General features: G+C 38.6%; 1 protein-coding gene across 2 annotated transcripts in view; it reads left to right on the top strand.

Annotated features, from left to right (window-relative positions):
* LOC115628654 (synaptosomal-associated protein 25) overlaps nt 1-19,948 on the top strand; it is a 183,891-nt gene that overhangs the window by 50,999 nt on the left and 112,944 nt on the right. Inside the window, exon 4 of one of the 2 annotated variants that reach the window (XM_030524822.1) lies at nt 18,921-18,969. In XM_030524822.1, the coding sequence (XP_030380682.1) occupies nt 18,921-18,969 (49 nt within the window). Of the gene's footprint in view, nt 1-15,727; nt 15,777-18,920; nt 18,970-19,948 lie in introns of both variants that reach the window. The other variant, XM_030524821.1, reaches the window with a different exon arrangement.

Genomic DNA, 19,948 nt, shown 5'->3' with positions numbered 1-19,948 from the left:
TTGAAAATTTAAATCAACTGTTAATCAAAAAAAAAAAAAAAAAAAAATAATCGCATATGTGTTTCAATGCAAGGAGCAAGATTACAACAAGAAAGGAATGCTAAACTTGAGCGAGTTCAACTCTTAAATACCCTGTACCTCCCACCAAAAAGGAAAAAACGAAAAAAAAAAAATTTTAAAATTATATTAATTAAATTATTTATTTAAATTAAATACAAATTATTCAGTACATACATACAAAAGTGGAGACATGTTCATACGGTATCCAATTGTGGGGCACCGCCTGTAAAACTAATGTCCGAATTATACAGACATTCGAGAACAAAGCTCTCCGCATCGCCACCAACGCTCATCCTCTGCACGACAACGACACTATTCATGAAGTCCTCAGCTTCCCTTGGGTGAAGGACGAAGTTAAGAAAATCAGCAAGCGGTACATGCAGAGGCTACATGACCACCCCAACAACTTGGCGATGAACTTGCTGGACAACAGCGAACGGACCAGGAGGCTGCTCAGGACCCATCCTCTGGACCTCCCCAGGGACTAGCCGGATACTACAACTACACTCTAAATGAAATAATAAACTGAGAAGTTTATCTTTATCAAATTTAATGATTGTCCATGATGGACAGTTTTAAATAAAATACGAAGAAAAAAAATGTTCATGTACAGTTTCACCAGCATACATTATCATCAGAATCGTGTGCCTGCGTGTTTATATGCGTGAATGTATGCAGCACAAAGTTTAACTAAAGCAGCAACAACAGCTGCCGGCAGCGCTACGGGCTACAGAGCTACATGCAGCGCATGGGCAGCAATTTTATTTATGGCTATAACTTTCTTCAGAAATAACCAATCATGATGAAACTTAACAAACGGACACATAATAACTAACTATATGTATTGCCCCAAACATGAACTGCGGGGGAGTGGGGGGTGTATCAGAAAACAAGAAAAGAATTCTAAAGTCGAGCAAGCTCAAATACCCTGTACCTCCCACCAAAAAGGAAAAAATGAAAAAAAAAAAATTGTTTAAATAATTAAACAAATTATTTTATTTAATTAAATTAAATACATGTTCATGTAAAGTTTCAACAGCATACATTTACATCAGAATCGTGTCTCGGCGTGTTTATATGCGTGTATGTATGCAGCACAAGGTTGAACCCCAGCAGCAACAGCTGCGAGCAGCGCTGCGGGCAGCGCTACAAGCAGAGCATGGGCAGCGATTTTATTTATGGCTATAACTTTCTTCAGAATTGACCTATCATGATGAAACTTGGCAGACAGACACATAATCACTAACGGGATGTTGACCTGCCTAGGGCTTATGGGAATCTGGATACCGAGTTTGGTTATTCTAGCTCTTGTACCTTCTGAGATCCTTGCGCTCATACAGACGGACGGACGGACAGACGGACATGGCTATATCGACTCGGCTTGTCACCCTGATCAAGAATATATATACTTTGTGGGGTCTGCGACGCCGCCTTCTGTGTGTTACATACATTCGCACAAAACTAGTATAGCCTTTTACCCTCTGGGTACAGGAACAGGTACAGGTACTTATAACACAATATATAAAAAAAAGAGTTCTCATAAAATTTAATAATTGCCCAAAATAGTGCAGATCTGAAATAAAGAGTACAGTCGAGCAAGCCTGACAATGAAATTCTCTGTACCCAGACTCATGAGTTATATACGCCCAGAGCAGAAGCAAAAAGAAGAACATGAGCCCACTTGATGCTGTGTTTCGCTAATATTTTTTTTGCCCGTCTGTCTATATATAGAATAACCATTGTCCTAAGTCCGAGAAAGGACGAGTTTGTGTTTTTTTCCTGATACACACTCTGCCCGCAGCTGTTGTTGTAGCTGCTTTGGTTCAAATTTGTGCTGCATACATACATACACGCATATAAACACGCAGGGACACGATTCTGATGTAAATGTATACTGTTAAAACTGTACATGAACACTCTCCACTTTTGTTTATATGTATTGAATAATTTGTAATTTTTGGTGACAGGCACAGGGTATTTAAGAGTTGAGCCTGCTCGTCTTTAGCATTCCCTTCTTGTTTTATTATTATGAATCGGCCTGCAGATTTAGCCCATAACATAATTGTACATACATTGTAACGCACCCTGGTGACCATCGCATGGTGTTGTTGCAAGAAGAGGAAGGAATAGGCGTAGAGTTAAGACACAATGGAATAAAGTGAGGTCAACTGCAACAACGCGGTGAGTTGAAACGCTAGAAGCAAGGTTAGGCGACTGTTGAAAAAGGCGGAGCTAATTCAGGTGCTGCGAAAATTTGGCATTATTGACTCCGGCACCGTGGACACCTTTAGGTCGTGTCTGGTCACGTTCGTTAAGACATTGATGCCAGAGTACCAACCACGCCTGGAACTGTTAGCTGCCCGTTACGAGTACTTAAAGCCACGCCCGCTGAGTGGTGGTATGGCCACCAAAGGTACTGCTGGACGTCCCTAAGCGAGAGGAGGAAGAACAGGAATGTTCGCCCAGCCTGTGTCTACCACCTGCGGAAGCCACGGCACCAACAACAACGCCGACCGTGCAGGGGCAGCGGCTGTGGCTGCGCCAGTGCCTGTGACCGCTGCCACCACCCACACCACCACTGGTCATGCGCAACCACGAACCAGACAGTGGCCACGGCAATAGTAACGACCCTTTTTACACCGGCGATGGCTCCGATGACCTGTCCAGCAATATCGGCCACACCGTAAATCCTAGAGGGCGCTGCACGTAAGTGAGACCGCACGAGGCGAAACCCGACCCAGCTGTGGGCCGAATTCCGCGTGGAACTAATGCAAGCGGACCCGACAGCTCCTCATGTAGAGCAGTGGCGACGGAACGCAGGACGACGCTTCCAGGGCGAGTCGGAGACCATTGCGTCCAATGTCCAATAGATGTCGGAGCTTATGCTCGATGTCTGTGAAGGAGCAGCTGAGGCTCATCTAAAAAACAACTGACCAGTGATCAACATCGGGATAATTTAATCAGCAGGCGACGGAACTGGAGAAGTTGGGCGTAGTACCGGTCGATGCCAACGAGGCGAGGCCACATCACGCCAGACACAGCTTTGTTTCTTCGCAGGCGACGCAGGTGACACATGCGCAGGAAACACAGTGCGCCGGCACACCAAAGACTGCCATGTGGGCACTGCGGTATGACTGGACACGACTTTGGAAGTTGCCCAAATCCCCAACGACTCTACTGCTGGGATTGCGCTAGCGATGGTGTTGAGGGTGGACGCGATGGTCTCATCCTCGATGCCTTAGTGGACACCGTAGCCACTCGCAGCTTATCAAGCCTAGCCCTGGCGCGATGCTTGAGAGCACCGGACGTTGAAAATGTGCGGACGGTGCAGGTGTCGGTGGTTCGCAAAGAACAATTTGCGAGAAGATGAGGAGCGAGGAGGTTGCGAAACCGAGCTCGCGCTGGAAGTACAAGATGTGAGCGACGACGGCGGAGAAGGCGTCAGGAGTGCCGAAGGGTACGATATGCAGCAATAGTGGCAGCAGGCCCACTGGGGCTCCGTCAGCGATGACAGAGGAACAAGCTGATTTCTTCACGAAAAGTTTCCGCGTTTTGAAAACTTCGTAGGCGTTTCATTGGTGGCGACACCCACGATTCGCACGAAGAATGACAGGCCCATCAAACAGCGATATTATGCGATGAGTCCGGCGATGCAGACAGTGATTGACCTCGAAATAGACAAATTACTGGCAAAAGGCAGCATTGAGCGTTCCGATCGCGCGTACAGTGCACCCTGGTGCTGGTACGCAAAAATAATGTACAGAAGAATGTGCAGTGACTAGGCCTAGCTAAGCAAGCGCTCAGAGCCCGACGCATATCCCATTCCAAGAACCCGTCATATCCTCGCAAAATACATCAGCAGTATCGACTTGCGAACAGGAATTGGCATATCCTCATGGAGCGGGCCAGTCGCAGATTTACGACACTTACTGTGCCCGGACGTGGCCTTTTCCAGTGGCGAGTGGTGCCATTTGCATTCAGACCAAGCCACCTTCCGGGCGCTAGATAGAGTTATCGGCCCAGATATGGCACCACATGAATTCGCACCCCGACAATCTGAGAAAGGAGTTCCAGAGACTGCGAATCTGCAACTCAACCAGGATAGCTTAAGATAGAATAAGCATACAGTAAGAGACAATGTAAAATGGTGTTTTAGTTGAGTAGTAGCCACGAAGGCAGGCAGTAGTACTGCTGTGGAGTTTACTTTTATAAGGTTTTTTGCCTTCTCACCTTTGTTTTGTCAATCGACACTGGAGGCGGTATAGCATTTACCTTTCAAATAATTATAAAAACCAAAACCAACAGCTAGTAACTTTATTTGGGGGTGCCCAAAAATTACAAATTACTAGCCTCAACTCTGGCCGGCGAGCATACCCGGGCCAGAGCAACATTACAACATATACCAGACCAAAGTCTGAGAATCTACTGCGGCATAAATATATTACATACAAGATATATATTAATGACTGCCTAAGGGCTTGGATAAAATAAACCTTATAGCGCTCAAGACACTCAGATGATATGAATCTTTGGGAACACAGTAAAACTTTACAGAGGCAATCTAGAAAGACATGTTATGCTGAGGAAGTAAGGTGATTCCAACTAGTAAGAAAAGATAAGAAATATTTGGCAGATTGAAATCACCGTCTAAAATCAGGGTGTCATTATTTCGTTAAAAAGTTAAAACTTTCCTCATGCAACACATATCAACTATATAAACTTTAAAATCACTATAAGAAGGAATATAAGAGCAAGTAATAAATATATCACGAGAAGATAGAGTCTTTAACTGCAATAAATTATACTTCTTCGATAGTAGTAGGAACTTTATTTTCATATTCACTATAGTAAGGTTGACATTTCTTTATTTTTATACTTAAGCTAAAAATAAAGCTCTATTTAATTTATATCGGCTTAGTTTTAATCCGTCTGTCGATAACCAACAATTACCCTAAACTACATAGGTTACAACACCTGGCTGCCTTTTTCGGTAAATTTACATATATTACTTCCGATCGGAAAGTTGACTTAACTGCGATCAGTATACCCACACCACGATGAGTCGGAAGGTCACTTGTAAATAGTAAATGCATTTGAAATTCAGTCAAATAGTCACAAATAGGGTTAGTTAACCATGTTTCCAAATCTAGAATGTCACATTCGAAAGTTTTGCAATCCTTAAATATGCTTTTAAGCTAGGATACAAGACCTCTCACATGTTTAAGTAAGCTGAAAGGGAGACTTGTATAGTTTTTTGGAGCATTACTAGTAGTTAGTTAGTGAAGACGTTACCTCGATACAAAGAGTAGCCACAACATTGACAATAGGTAGATGGCATGTTCAACTTCTTCCGAAATTTTAGGCGTTAAAACCGCAATGTGTAGGGTGTTTTTTGAAACAATGTTTGATACTGCATGCCTAGAGGGACAAAAATGACTGGATTGAGCGAGAATGGACAAATAGGCCAGAAGGGACAATTAAATATTAAATTGGTGCTTCGATGGACACTAAAATTTAAATGCACTAAGCAAATTAATTTCGATTAGAAAACGATTGCGAGATGCATAGTAATTTTGTGCAATTTGCGTGAGGCAAAAAAAAAGTAAGGTACAACCAAACACTCACACACAGACACTTGTGTTAGAGAAGTGGAGGAGCGAGTCAAGATAGCTACAAATGTACTATAAAAACGTTAAAACCACGTACGAGTTCTCGCTTAGTGTGGTGCACTGGGGCTATCTGGCCATCATTCGACTCTATTTATGCGCTTTATTTTTAAAAAACTTTTTGCACATAATCCTAATAATTGTGCTCAGGTGCAATGCGCAATTGCATTAATATTGATACCAGTGACATCCAGAGTCAATAATCGCTTGCCATCTGAGAGGCACGATTTCGACCAAATTTTCATCATATTCGATTGGAAGTGACTTCCAAATTTGTCGAATTCGACGGAAAAGTTGCTGAAGAGTTAATAATCGTTTTCCCCTGAAACTTATGCTTTTTAAATGTCCACACATTTCCAATTGGAATGACATCCGGGGACTGTGATGGTCAATCCTCCATTGTGCTTCGCCACTTCACATTATTTGCCCGTTTATATTCCTGGATAGTCATGAGAGATATATCAAATCGCTTTTGCTGCAATTTTATTTGTCCTTGACGCAAAGATAAGAAGGGATTCCTTGAAAATATGGCCAAAATTTGGCAATATTTTGAAAGAACATAGACTTTTTTGAGTCTTTAAAATGCTTCACCCACGGATTTTTAAATACTCGAAATTCCTTTATAAAGATCTACAAGATTCCCTCACAAATGGGACAATGCTATCAACTTATTAATAGATTGCTCTCAATTAGAAAGGACAATCGGGAATGGGCTCAGCTTTCTGGACGTTGAGATAGGATTCTCTTTTCGAGCCCCACACCATCGCATGTATTATATACTAGGCGAAAGCTACAGAAGGTGGTCTACCCAATTTAAATAACTTCCAAATCATGTTGATAAGGGAGGTAAATATCGCTTACATCCTTCCTGATAAGAAATTTAGTAGTATAACACTATATTCTTCAGGCTGCTGTCATGCAGCCACTTACAACCTTATACTTACTTACAACTCTGTCAGTGGTGACCACCATCGCTCCAGCCCTTGCCACGTAACCTAACTTATATGTACTTGTACTACGAGGAATGAATTTTCAACCCGTAACTCACTTCTGATTTTTGTTGTGCCTTAGTTAGTTTGTTGTAGAGCGGTACTTTTTTGGTTTTTTGCAGTAAAGAAATCTGTGTTTGTTGCTTTGCATAACTCTGGAGAGCAGTCGCTGCTTAAGATATTCATTCGGGCAAAACTGCCACAGCGTTCGAGCAAGAGTTTAAGAGCTTGTGCTGTTTTTGAGCTCATATCTACGACGTACACATCACCCCAGCGAGAGTACCACAAGGCGTCTTGGGCTCATTTAATATTCCTGTACTGGATAGCGAGCAGATGAGCGCAGCTGAGGGTAAGACTCTGCTTGCCTCCTGCTTGAGAGCTTGACTCGTAGGCGGAATACCCGACTAAGACCGACCAAGTGCAAGACCGAGGGAGGTCTGGAGGACCATGTCGTAAGGCTAAGTTTCTGATCGGTTTTACTTGGTAGACCCAGTGCGATGATTATTTGACTGCACCTACAGCCGACTTATTTCCTCCACTTGGGCACCTCTTGTAACGTTAGACTCGCTAAACCAATGTCTAAAGTGAGTGGCAAGCGCTGCTTTGGTTCGAGGTTGGTGTGTTGCAATGGATTTGACTGGGATGCTCGAAAATATCTGCCATGGAAAAGTACGAATTCGGATGTGGATTTGCCGCAAATCAGAGAATACGACATCTTGTCTCTAGCTTCATACCGTGTCTTATTTGCGCCTACGCCATAACTCAGAGCACCACCGTGTAGCAGCCAAGGTGGGCACGTCTTAGTGTGCATTATAACGCACAGGCAAGCACACGAAGACCACAAAACGTCAGTAAGCTGCAATCACAAACGATAGATAACACCTCTTTCGCTAGACTTTCGAAACTGCTTTTCCGAATCACTTCCTCTGACCCCGAGAGTAAAGAAATATCTCGCACCCATTCTCTACCGGATAGTATGCACCACCCTATGCAAAATACCTGGTGTAATGTTGACTGACGCCGCGCAATTATATAGAAAAACGCCGGAGTAGGAGCTGCCAGCCGATCGGATACATCCATCAGCTCCTATGCAAAATATGTGTATGTAAGTGTATCCATCAATCGTGTATCCATCAATAAGTTTTTCTTTCAACTTTGTCTCATACACAAAAAAGGTAATGCCGAACATTGCGCCAAATACCGCAGAATTAGCATTTTGCCCATGCCATAAAATGTTCTTACTAATGAAATGTTCAATTTAAACGATAAGATTAGGCTTTATCAGTGCGGCTTTAGAACTAGTTAACCAACAATAGACAATAGACACATTGCGACAAATCTTGGAAAAAACTCGAGAAAAAAATTACGACACCCACCATCTTTTCATCGATTTTAAAGACGCATTCGGCACGCCGGATGGAACGAAGTTGTTAGCAGCCATGTCTGAGTTTGAGTTTGGAGAGCTAATCATGGCTGCATTATGACGTTGAGAAACTTCCTACAGAAGTTGTAGAACAACAATGACGTGAACTTGGAGATTCGCCGTCGGATGTCCTTTACCGGTGCGAGTATATACTAAGTAAACTGATCATGAAGCATGGACGTTAACATCATCAGATAATACCACGCTGGGGTTTGAGGGAAACATCCTGAGACGAATTTACGGCTCACTTAAAGTTGGGGGAAAGCTCCGACTTTGATGCACAGGGATTGCACTGGATAGGTCATGTCACCCACATGGTTGACAGTGCTCCAGCCAGAAAGGTATTTTATTCGGACTCGGAATGTTCACTCTATGGAGCGGAGAAGTACCTATAGAGGGTTAAACACCAAGATGCTTTAGCAAGAACAGGAAGCTAGGAACCTGGGTGTTAGCAGCCAGTGCCATGTGGTGTAAAGCAGCATCATATCGCCAACTGGCTAGGGTACATAGATTTGTGGATTGATCTAGACCCTCCAGAATAAGACCTTACGGCTTATCACTGTATATGACTGGTACGTCCGCTGATCCATGCTACACCATGATATAAATCTGATGACCATAGAAGTTTAGATAAACAGGCACATCAGCCGGTATACCGGCCACCTGACCAGGCCACTCTTTGTCTAAATCCTTTACGAGCTACTCTCTTATGTTCATTAATTGTAGTTAAAATCTTTGTTAAGAGTGGCGTATTTGTAAAAGTTAACTATTGTATTATGGCCAGAACTTACAGCCAACTTGCAAGAAATAGAATAAATTAGGATTAAAATTGAACATATTTCGTATACTGTGAAAGAAGTAGTTAAACAAGTGCAAATCGTTTTGTGTTTTGCTACCCCAATTTTTATACTCTGTACATAAAATGTACATAAGTATATTAGGTTTGCGGGAGCTGAAAATGTAGCAGGCAGAAGGAGGCGTGGCAGACCCCACAAAGTATATGCAAGGTGTATTCCAAAGTAAACAGCACTTTAAAAAAAAAACAGAACAAATGGTTTTTTCGGCAAAATCAATTTATTTTATTCAAAATAGTCTCCTTCTGCTTCAATACAGCTTTTTGCACGATCCAAAAGCATGACGAACGAGTGTTTTAGCTCGTTGGCCGGTATGGCCGCCAGTATGCCGGTGCAAGCCTTTTGAATGGCCTCTACGTCTGCATAACGCTTTCCTTTCATGGGAAAATGCATTTTTCCGAAAAGGTAGAAGTCGCTCGGTGCCATATCAGGTGAATACGGTGAGTGGTTAGTGGTTAAAATGTGATTTTTGGTCAAATAATCGGTCACAAGCGTCGATCGATGAGAGCAATTTTTGGTCGTCAGTCAATTTGTGCGGAACAAACCATGCACACACCTTTCGTAAGCCCAAATGTTCGGTCAAAATACGATAAATCGATGTTTTGGAGATGTTCAATTTCATTTCCTTCAATTTCAATGATGATTTCGGCTGATTTTTCATGGAATTTTCGGTGATCACGAATTTTGATTGGCCCACATGTTGATCATCATTTATGTCCTCACGACCACTTTGAAAACGTTGAAACCACTCGCGCACACTGCTACGGGGTAGGCTATCATCGCCATAAACTTGTTCCATCAATTGAAACGTTTCGGTAAAAGTTTTACCAATTTTAAAACGAAATTTAATGTCTGCTTTTTGTTCGAAGCACATTTTCGCACCGATAACACAAATATACTGACACTTAAAACGCAATAACTTCACTTCTAATCGATGTCATGAAATTCTCACTGGAAAATCGATAAAGATAACAGATTCTAACGCACCAGTCGAAATATAGATAGCGCCACCATGCGTCTGAAGCATTAAAGCAAAAATATAAAAATACACAACACAATAGCAACACACGAACACACAGTCACACTTTACATACCAAACCCACCCATAAAACACTAAATAAAACATAAAACTCAAAATACTCTAATCAACATGGAACCGGAACATCAACACAGACCTTAAGGAGGGCCGTCAATCCGATGCTCTCTCATCTAAGATCATGGCTACGATCAATCTGCGTTTCGAGGAGCAGGCCAACCTCATCACTTTCAATATGGGAGACACTGAGCAGCGCATTCTCAACTCGCTGCTGGCGCGTCTAGATCGTATGGCTGGGGAGATGAAGAAGCTGCATGACACTGTGGATTCGCTTCACGACAGGGCCAACAACTTGGCGCGGAAGGTTGGCGAGCTCAGTTCGTTGAGGGAGCGGGTTGGTGGGCTGAAGGCGAAACTCGCTCTTCAGCTGAACGCAAATGTGGCGTGCGATGTGAGAGTGCACGGTGTCCCTCATGTTGAGGGGGAAAACGTACATGCCCACTACGTTGTGCCTTGTGTTATGCCACCCACGCAAAACCACCTCCGAGAATACGGGCAATTTTCCGGGCACGAAAATCTCAGGTTTCCCAGGTACATCCCGACATAATAATTAAATTTGATAACATTCACGAGAAAACCACGTTGGTGAGGGCAGTAGCAGCGGACCGTCGGGAGGAAAAAAAAACCACTAAGCTTGCAAATGCTTAGGTTTGACTCTCCGGCTCCCATGAAAAGTTAAAACTCATTGGTAGCTTGCGCTAAGCATAGGAGTATTAGGTTTAAATATAGGATAAATTGCTCTAATAATCTAAGTTTAAGTGATAATGAATGTAAAGTGTGCAGTGCATCTGCTCTGAGCAAAGTACGCATGCAAATTATAGTTTTAAGATTCAATGCTAAATAACATAAATTAGTTTAAAAAAATGGAGTTAGATATTTGTTTATTAATTCTAATGTAGATGTTGTTTGTGTGTCTGAAACGTGGTTTGTGTCTTATCTTTATGATAATAATGTATGTTGGGATGGCTATAGAGTTTATCATTCAGACCGTGAGGGGCAAGCGGCCATATATGTCAAAAATAGTATTAAAGCTAATGTGATCTCCAAACAACCAGTAGACATCAATATTGAGTATCTATTTATATAATTATCGACTAGTACAAATATGGAAAGCCTACTAGTTGGATGTGTTTATCGACGTAATAAACACACTGACTACACTGATTTTTTGAGCAATTTCTCCTCGGTGTCCCTGAAAAAATTCTCCTATTTGACCACCTATCTGTACCAGCTTTTTCAAAACGACTTGATTTTCTTAACGTACGATATATTATTGGATCATACTGACCACTAATTTAGTTATAGGGACTTTAGGAATATTGGCCATAGACTACTGTTTGACTTTTGCGATAACATGAACTTTGACGACATTTACACAAAACCCACCGTAGACGAGCAGCTCCAACTGTTCAATGACAACGTTCAGCAACTGTTCAATACGTTTGTGCCGCTGCGACACAAAGTAATCAGGTCTGTAAAACATGAATCGTTCAATTGAGATATCGGGTGTGCAATAAAAAGCAGGGACGATGCATATAAAAAATTTAAACGGTAAAAGACGACGGCTCACTTGTTGCAATATAAAAAACTGAGGCACATAGTGGGGCTGAAAATTATGAATGCGAAGCGTGCCCACTTCTCTTCGAAATTCACCTCAGTCACTTCATCTAGACAAGTTCGGGCCGATTTTCAAAAGTTAGGGATTGGGGAAAGCAGACCTTCTTTAAATCTTGACGTAGTTTTAGTTTTAAGTGTGTACGTCAATGCCATTGGCCTAGATGAGATTCACCCCAAATTCTTAAAATTATTGCTCCCTAAAGTCCTAAAATATATTACTCACATTTTCAATTCAGTGCTTACAACTTCGTGCTTTCTTAACCCTCATTGACTATTGAAAAGCTTTTGACACCGTAAACCATACCATTCTTTGTACGAAATTGGAAAGACTTTATAATTTCTCTGACTCAGTTGTTAATCTTGTCCAGTCATATCTGTCCTGTCGTCACCAAGCAGTTGTCACATCGCATAATTTTTCGTCTCTTTTATTAATAAAGCGTGGAGTCCCTCAGGGGTCTGTCTTCGGGCCACTATTGTTCTCCATTTATGTCAATGATCTTCCATGTTGTGTGTCAAATTCCGAGTTACACATGTATGCAGATTATGTTCAGATGTATGTTAGTCGTCCGTTATGTAGAATAAGTGAATCAGTGAATGGGCTAGTATTAATGGATTAGAAGTTAACCCTAAAATATCAAAATGCCTGGTAATATACAAAAAAAAAAAAAAAACACACACTCAATCTTGAGCAAGTGCGCCTTAACAACGAGCCCGTTGATTACGTAGAGCAGGCAATTAACTTAGGCATAACTATGAATCAATCGTTATCTCGGTACGACCATGTCAATAAGGCAGTTGGAAGGCTCCATAGTGCACTAAGGCGACTGTCTTTGACGCAGAATTTTCTTCCATTGAAACTAAAGCTTCTTATTGCCAAGACATGCCTGATACCCGTGCTATTTTATGGAATAGAAATCTTCGGAAACTGTGATTCTGTAAGTCAAAACAAGATGAAAGTAGCATTTAATAGCATAGCATGATATATTTTCAATATTAAAAGAAGAGATTCCATAACGACGTATGCCAATAAAATATACAATCTGACCCTTGATTCCTGGATTAAACTAAAAACCCTAATCTTCTTGCATAAAATTATTACAAGTAAGTAACCAAGTTTTTTGCACGAAAAATTACTTTCACGACATCAAGAAAATTAGCAAGTTCAGAAAAGCATTTCTTTATTTTCGCTTTTCGTCTGTGGAATGAGTTACCTCATCAACTAAAAACAATTAGCAGCGAAACGCACACACTTAGTTTAGTAGGCAAAATAGATTAAGTAAAAAACTTATAAAACAAACCTAAATATATATATAATAATTATAAAGATTAATAAAAATTTTGAATGTTATAAATAAAACTAATAATTAGAAAATAACCTAATATAATTAAATTTGTAATGACTAACGTAATAATTTAAAAGTAATCTAATACTTGTAACGCTGGGATTTATTATCCCTCATAAATAAATATATACTTGGTTCTTAACTTATGGAACCGTACTTGCACCATGACATTCCTGGCTGCAGTGTGGAAGAAATAGAGTGCCCGCTCTCTTTGTTTCACATTTCTCACTTTGTAAAAAAACCCATGAAAAATATGTTTGCTTACGTTTGCTTACAATAAGCTTAACATTTATGATAAAATTGTATACCGCCTGTCTAGAGGAATCCATTCCAATTGACTGATTATTTTTTAAGCTACTGTCCACCCGAAATGATTGAAATTCAAATAGTTGGACGCGATAGTATTTACATAAATAAACTTCAGGATCTACTGATCTAACAATAGTCACTTCTTGATTTCCTTTGATGATTGATTCAATTTTTCGATCTAATATGACACCTCTTTCAATGCCACCTTCAGCGTAGTCTCTAAGACCACCCCATAAAGCATATGTTATGTGTAGTTGAAAAATAAAGTTAATTATTTATTTATTAGTTAAACAAGTACATGCTGTCATCATAGGCAAACAAAAACTACAATACTACAACACAATAACGTAGTAATCTGAAAACGCCTCTGGTACCTTGTTGGAACATCCACCCGGAAATAAAACATCTACATACTATACATATCTAAAACAAGAATGAGTCCAATCGTTATGTTAACACAATAACAAAACAAGTACAGGCAACAGCTTCTTTAGCACAAATTCACATCGGCATTGTATATATGTACAAAGTGTGTTCCAAAGTTAACAGGACTTTTTAAAATAAAAACAGAACAAATATCTTTTTCGGCAAAAACAATTTATTTTATTCAAAATAGTCTCCTTCTGCTTCAATACAGCTTTTTGCACGATCCAAAAGCATGACGAACGAGTGTTTTAGCTCGTTGGCCGGTATGGCCGCCAGTATGCCGGTGCAAGCCTTTTGAATGGCCTCTACGTCTGCATAATGCTTTCCTTTCATGGGCAAATGCATTTTTCCGAAAAGGTAGAAGTCGCACGGTGCCGTATCAAGTGAATACGGCGAGTGGTTAATGGTTAAAATATGATTTGATGATGAGAGCAATTTTTGGTCGTCAGTCAATTTGTGCGGAACAAACCATGCACACACCTTTCGTAAGCCCAAATGTTCGGTCAAAATACGATAAATCGATGTTTTGGAGATGTTCAATTCTATTTCCATCAATTCGAATGCTGATTTCGGCTGATTTTTGATAAATTCACGCACAGTTTCGATAGAATTTTGATTGGCCCACATGTTGATCATCATTTATGTCCTCACGAACACTTTGAAAACATTGAAACCACTCGTGAACTCTGCTACGGAATAGGCAATCATGGCCATAAACTTGTTCCATCAATTGAAACGTTTCGGTAAAATATTTGCCAATTTTATAACAAAATTTAATGTTGGCTCTTTGTTCGAAGTTCATTTTCGCACTGATAACACAAACATACTGACACTTAGAATGCAATAACTTCACTTCCAATCGATGAAATGTCATGAAATTCTCACTGGACAATCTCTAAAGATAGCAGATTCTAACGCACCAGTCGATAGATAGCGCCACCAGGGGCGCTAGATTCAAAAAGTTTGTTTACTTTCGAACGCACCTTGTATGTATGTTGAGCCAAATCTGCTGCTGTTAGAACATTGGAAAGTATTACATACATACATACATATAGGGCTAAAGCTTTATAGTTGACCCATCGTGATTGCCGAAATTAGTCCACAACTTTCAATAATTGCGAGTTTAGAAAAAAAAAATAATAGCGGGAAAGTAGCAAGTTTCATCGTGGGAATAACTGAGGAGAACTTATCCAGATCTTGAATATACTAGGTCCTTTATCTCCTGAGATATGTTCGCTCATGTAGACGGGCTTGCCTTTATCGACTAATGCAAGGACTAAATTGTATGGAAACGATACACATATGTATGTAAACAGTAGGTAACAGCGGAAACGCACACAGAATAATATTTAAATACAGAGCGCAAAAATATTAAGTCGTTCTCTGTCAAAAAACTCGTAATACTTGTATAATAATAAAACAAACCAAAAAAATCCACCACTAACCGGCAGTTGAATAAAAAAGGCATAAAATAGTTTTGGTCATAAATTGTATTAGGAAGATATATTTGGTATACAATTAATTAAAGGAAACTACTTACAGATTACATGTGTAAATGTTGTTTGCATAACATCAGTGTGGAACTGATAACATTTTTTAGCGGGGAATGAGGGAGAGAAATAAAAAAAAGGACAAGTATAATTTATTGATTTAGAGATGATTGCTTCTGGATGATACAATAAAAGCTTTGAATGTATAATATACCATTTTACTTTTTGGGTACAGGGTATAAAAATAAAACAAAACTAAACTACACAATAATGAAGTCGGAAATGCTGTAAAATATGTTGTGTACATTGGAAACATACATACATATAAAATAATTTGAAGGAATCTGAAGAAAAAAATGTGTTAAATATATACTTTAACCATGTACTTATACAATATTAACACATACTTATACACTTTTACAAATATTTTACATTCTAATTTCCCGCACACCAGAGCAAGGAAGCAGGAATACGTACACTTGTAGCCCTTGATGATCAAGGAGGTGAGTCCACTAACACTACAGAATATCACCATATAACTTACAACAATTCATTACTTTTTATTATTTTAATGTTTTATTGCAATTCAACAAATATTTTCTAGTAAACATACATATGTATTCTTTAACACAATTCCGACGCAAGCCGACTTTCCCATAGTTTACTACGAATATTATCTATGTAAAAAGAATGTGTCTCACAGGTATTACATTGGCTATATGTTGCCACAAGTGCCGAAGATTTACATATATCAGATTTTTTTTTATCGATAACCTGAAATTGTCATCTTAATATGGCAAACCTACATACATTATAATACCATACATTTTTTGACCACGAAGACAAGGGCGAAATATTAGAAAAAAATAAAAGAAATTTGCCTTTTTGATGTTGTTGTGATTTACATGTAATGGAATCCCATTCAACGAATAAGAATGTACAAAATTTAATAACAAATTATTACAATAATGAAATATTATATTTTAAAAATTCAGATTTTAGAATTTATGAAACTAAAGTACGCTTTAAAATATGTTTAATTATATGAATCTCATAATTTCTTTAATTAAACTACTATCACATATTACATTTTCAATGAAGTCATCCAATTTCATCTAAATTTAAGCTACCTTATTTGGAATAATACTTTTTCTGTTAAAAGAGAGTACAGATTACAACACAACTTCTACAAATTTATGCGAGAGTCTTTGAATTATATTGATTTGAATATGGCTGTTACGAAGTTAAATCTATATCTTTAATATAAGGTTGTTTTGATAATTACTTTTTCAATATGCAATTTACATCCAAATCTTTATAAATACAAATACAAAATATAAATTTAACCTCTTTTATCAAATCGATGTGGACGGCAAACGTTTTGTCATAGTATTCAAGTCTAGCACTAAGGGTACAAACAGCGCTGAGACGAAGCTAAAGCCGAAAAACTGTGCACAAGCAAACATATGAATTCGTTCGAAAGTGTGCTTGCAAAGGCGAAGATGACGACGAAGCTGACGCTGTTAGCTTGAAATCGTCCGGTACTGATTTTGAAGACGAATCGCTTTCTGTTTACTCTTATTGTTGTTATACTCTGTACATGAAATGTACAAGAGTATACAAGGTTTACGCGAGCTGAAAAATTTAACTGGCAGAAGGAGGGGTGGCAGACCCCACAAAGTATATATATTCTTGATCAGCATGAAAAGACGAGTCGACCTATGTCTGTCTGTCGGTCTGTCCGTATGAACACCTGGATCTCGGAGACTATAAAAGTTAGAGACACCAAACAAAGATGCGTTATGTGTGTACGTTGTGCAAGTTTGTTTTATTTTTTAGGTTTTCCCTCCCAGACTACTTTTAGGCTCCGAGATATACGCGATTATACATACGAATGGAAAATCGGGAAAACCCCTATAGGGGAGAAATGGGCCGAAAACCAAAACAATAAAACAAACTTAATCTAGGGACACCAAATTTTAGTCTAAGATGCCTTATCCCCCACAAATCGTAACTCCCGTAATTCTTGGAATTTTGAACTCAAACTTTTGGTTGGTGATTATGTGTCCGTATGCCAAGTTTCACTATGATAGACCGATTTAACAAGACCGATTTAACAAGACCGATTTAACAAGACCGATTTACCGAGAGAGGTAAAATCGATCCAAATTTTTTTTTTTTTAATTTTCTAAATTTTTTTAATTTCGATAATTATTTTAAACATATGTACAGAGTGTATAAGTCGGGACACCCGACTTTGGTTTTTTTACTTGTTTTCGTTATCATTTTTGGAATGGAGCTGGAAAAACATCGATGTTTTGATGCATCGAACTCCTACTGACGAATTTTTAATATTTTTTTTTTATTTTTGGTTTTTATTTTTCATCTTATTTATAAAGCTAACGGTTTTTACTAAATACAAAAAGTTTCAAAACAAACGATATTTTCACAAATTCAAAGAATGTTAAAAGCATATAAACCAATGATAGTATAACATAGAAAAATAAAAATTCAGTGGTGGACAAGTAGTAAAGAACATCGAACATAAAACATCTATAAACAAATAGAGAAGCTAAAGCCGAGTGTTTTGACTGTGAAGTACTCTGTACATACTTGTGTGTGGAATGATTAGAGAAATTAAAAAAAAAAAAATTCACAAATTAAAAGTAAAATAAAATGTGTTATAATGGAAAAAGTTAGTCCAGATATTAAAAATTATAGTTTAATAACACTTTTATCATTGTTGTGTGTTTTTGTCCAATTATGCTGTGTTTTTCATATGTGTAATTTTAGATTAGGCCTGACAAGTGTAACTGTATTTAATGGGATAGAACTTGTACATGACACAGCGTTGCAAAAGGTTTTAAATGGAAAGCAATTAACCTAAGTGTGTGCAGAATTTTGAGTAAGATCTTGGTCCACCGCAACGTCTTTCAGAGTATTTTCGTTTTGTCGGTAATGGTGCAGTTGCGGAGACGGAGACGCTTGTATGAATATAATTAGTGAACCGTACACCATTCTTTGTGGTTTGCTTCTAAGAAATTGTGCCACTTGCCAGTACTGGAGCGTTTTCTTTGCTTTCTTCTTGTTAGACGAAGTTCAACTACATTTTCCTGAGCCTCATATTTACCCGAAACAAATGTTTAACAAATTAATCCTCATTTAGGGTATCGTCTACTGTATCAATAGGCATGAATTCATCCATATTGTTATCAAAAAATAGATTGTGTGGATCTTATAAATATGTTGTCTATTGTGGACATATATGTAACATTTAACTCTAGTTCATGTAGCTGTGGTCTTGCAGGAAATCGTTTTAAATTTACAAGCCATGCCTAATATATGTATATAATACGTATACCTTCGGACGTATTACATTATATTAGGGATGTGTTTTTGAGTTTTGTTCGATTTCTGTCAAGAAAATACTATATAAAAATATAAGTGTATCCTTATAACAATTTATACGTTAATGGAAATTCGTATCATATTTAAAGCATATAAAACCAACACATTCTAAAATTGTACAAACATGCTCATAACTGTAGTCATATAAAACTACGTTAAGAGAGTTAGAACCAACCAGTAACTGAATTCTCCTATTATGCTAATTTTTTTTTTTTAAATATACATGTATTTTTATATAGAGCGCGGAAGTTGGAATGAGGAGCATTGTAATGCTGGATGAGCAAGGAGGTAAGGAACGAATAAACGCGCCCTTCATATATTAATATAAAACATAATAACATATGTAAATAACTAGAGAAGAATGATATCGTCGGGCGGGCCCAACTCCCAAGTACATCGTTCCCACTCCCATAAAAACATAACCATATTATTAAATTAGTTATTGTTAGACCCCGCACCCAAAAGGGTAAAATAGTTGTTGTGGGATTTTATGTAATACAAAGAAGGAGGTGTGGCAGATCCCCAAAATATTTATATTCTTGATCAGTACGATAAGAATTTTCCACTAATTTAATAATATTTATTTTTATTTAATAATAAAACAAACTTGTACAGCGTACACACATAAGGTATCTTTGTGCAAAACTTGGTGTATCTACCTCTTATAGACTCTGACGTCTCAAACGGACAGACAGACAGACAGACAGGGCTAGATCGGTGAAAAAACATGTAGTGCGTATTCATATGTAAGTATGTATAAGGCATCTTGCACTTAAATTTATGTCTCTAGTTCTTATAGTCTCTGAGATTCAGGTGTTGATACGGACGGACATGCAAACTGACAGGGCTAGATCGACTCGTCTTCTCATGCTGATCTAGATTATATGTATATCCTTTATAAGGTCTGCCGCGCATGCTTATGCCCTTTACACTTTTACCTTCCCCCGCAAAACTAATATACTCTTGTACCTTTTAGATATAGAATATAATAAATATTCGAATTTATGATTATTTGAAGATACTAGCAGGACTTGCCCATCTTTGCTGGCTCAGTATTTGTGCTTACAATTATACGTTTATTTACTATATGATATTTCTCCTCTGACACTACAAAGTTTCTAAAGAGTTCATTTCCCAAATAGCAAATTACTTTGGTACGATTAGAGAGCTAGGACATACATACAATCATATATATATTTATATATGTAGTATGATAGGGATAAATTATGGCAAGTAATTTCTAGAATTAAAAGCTGTACAATTTGCA

Source organism: Scaptodrosophila lebanonensis, unplaced genomic scaffold (assembly GCF_003285725.1).
Source record: "Scaptodrosophila lebanonensis strain 11010-0011.00,11010-0021.00 unplaced genomic scaffold, SlebRS2 tig00000122-arrow-arrow-pilon, whole genome shotgun sequence".
In the NCBI taxonomy this organism is placed as follows: domain Eukaryota; kingdom Metazoa; phylum Arthropoda; class Insecta; order Diptera; family Drosophilidae; genus Scaptodrosophila; species Scaptodrosophila lebanonensis.
Note: the sequence above shows the minus strand (reverse complement) of the source record. Positions and strands in the feature narration are given on the sequence as shown.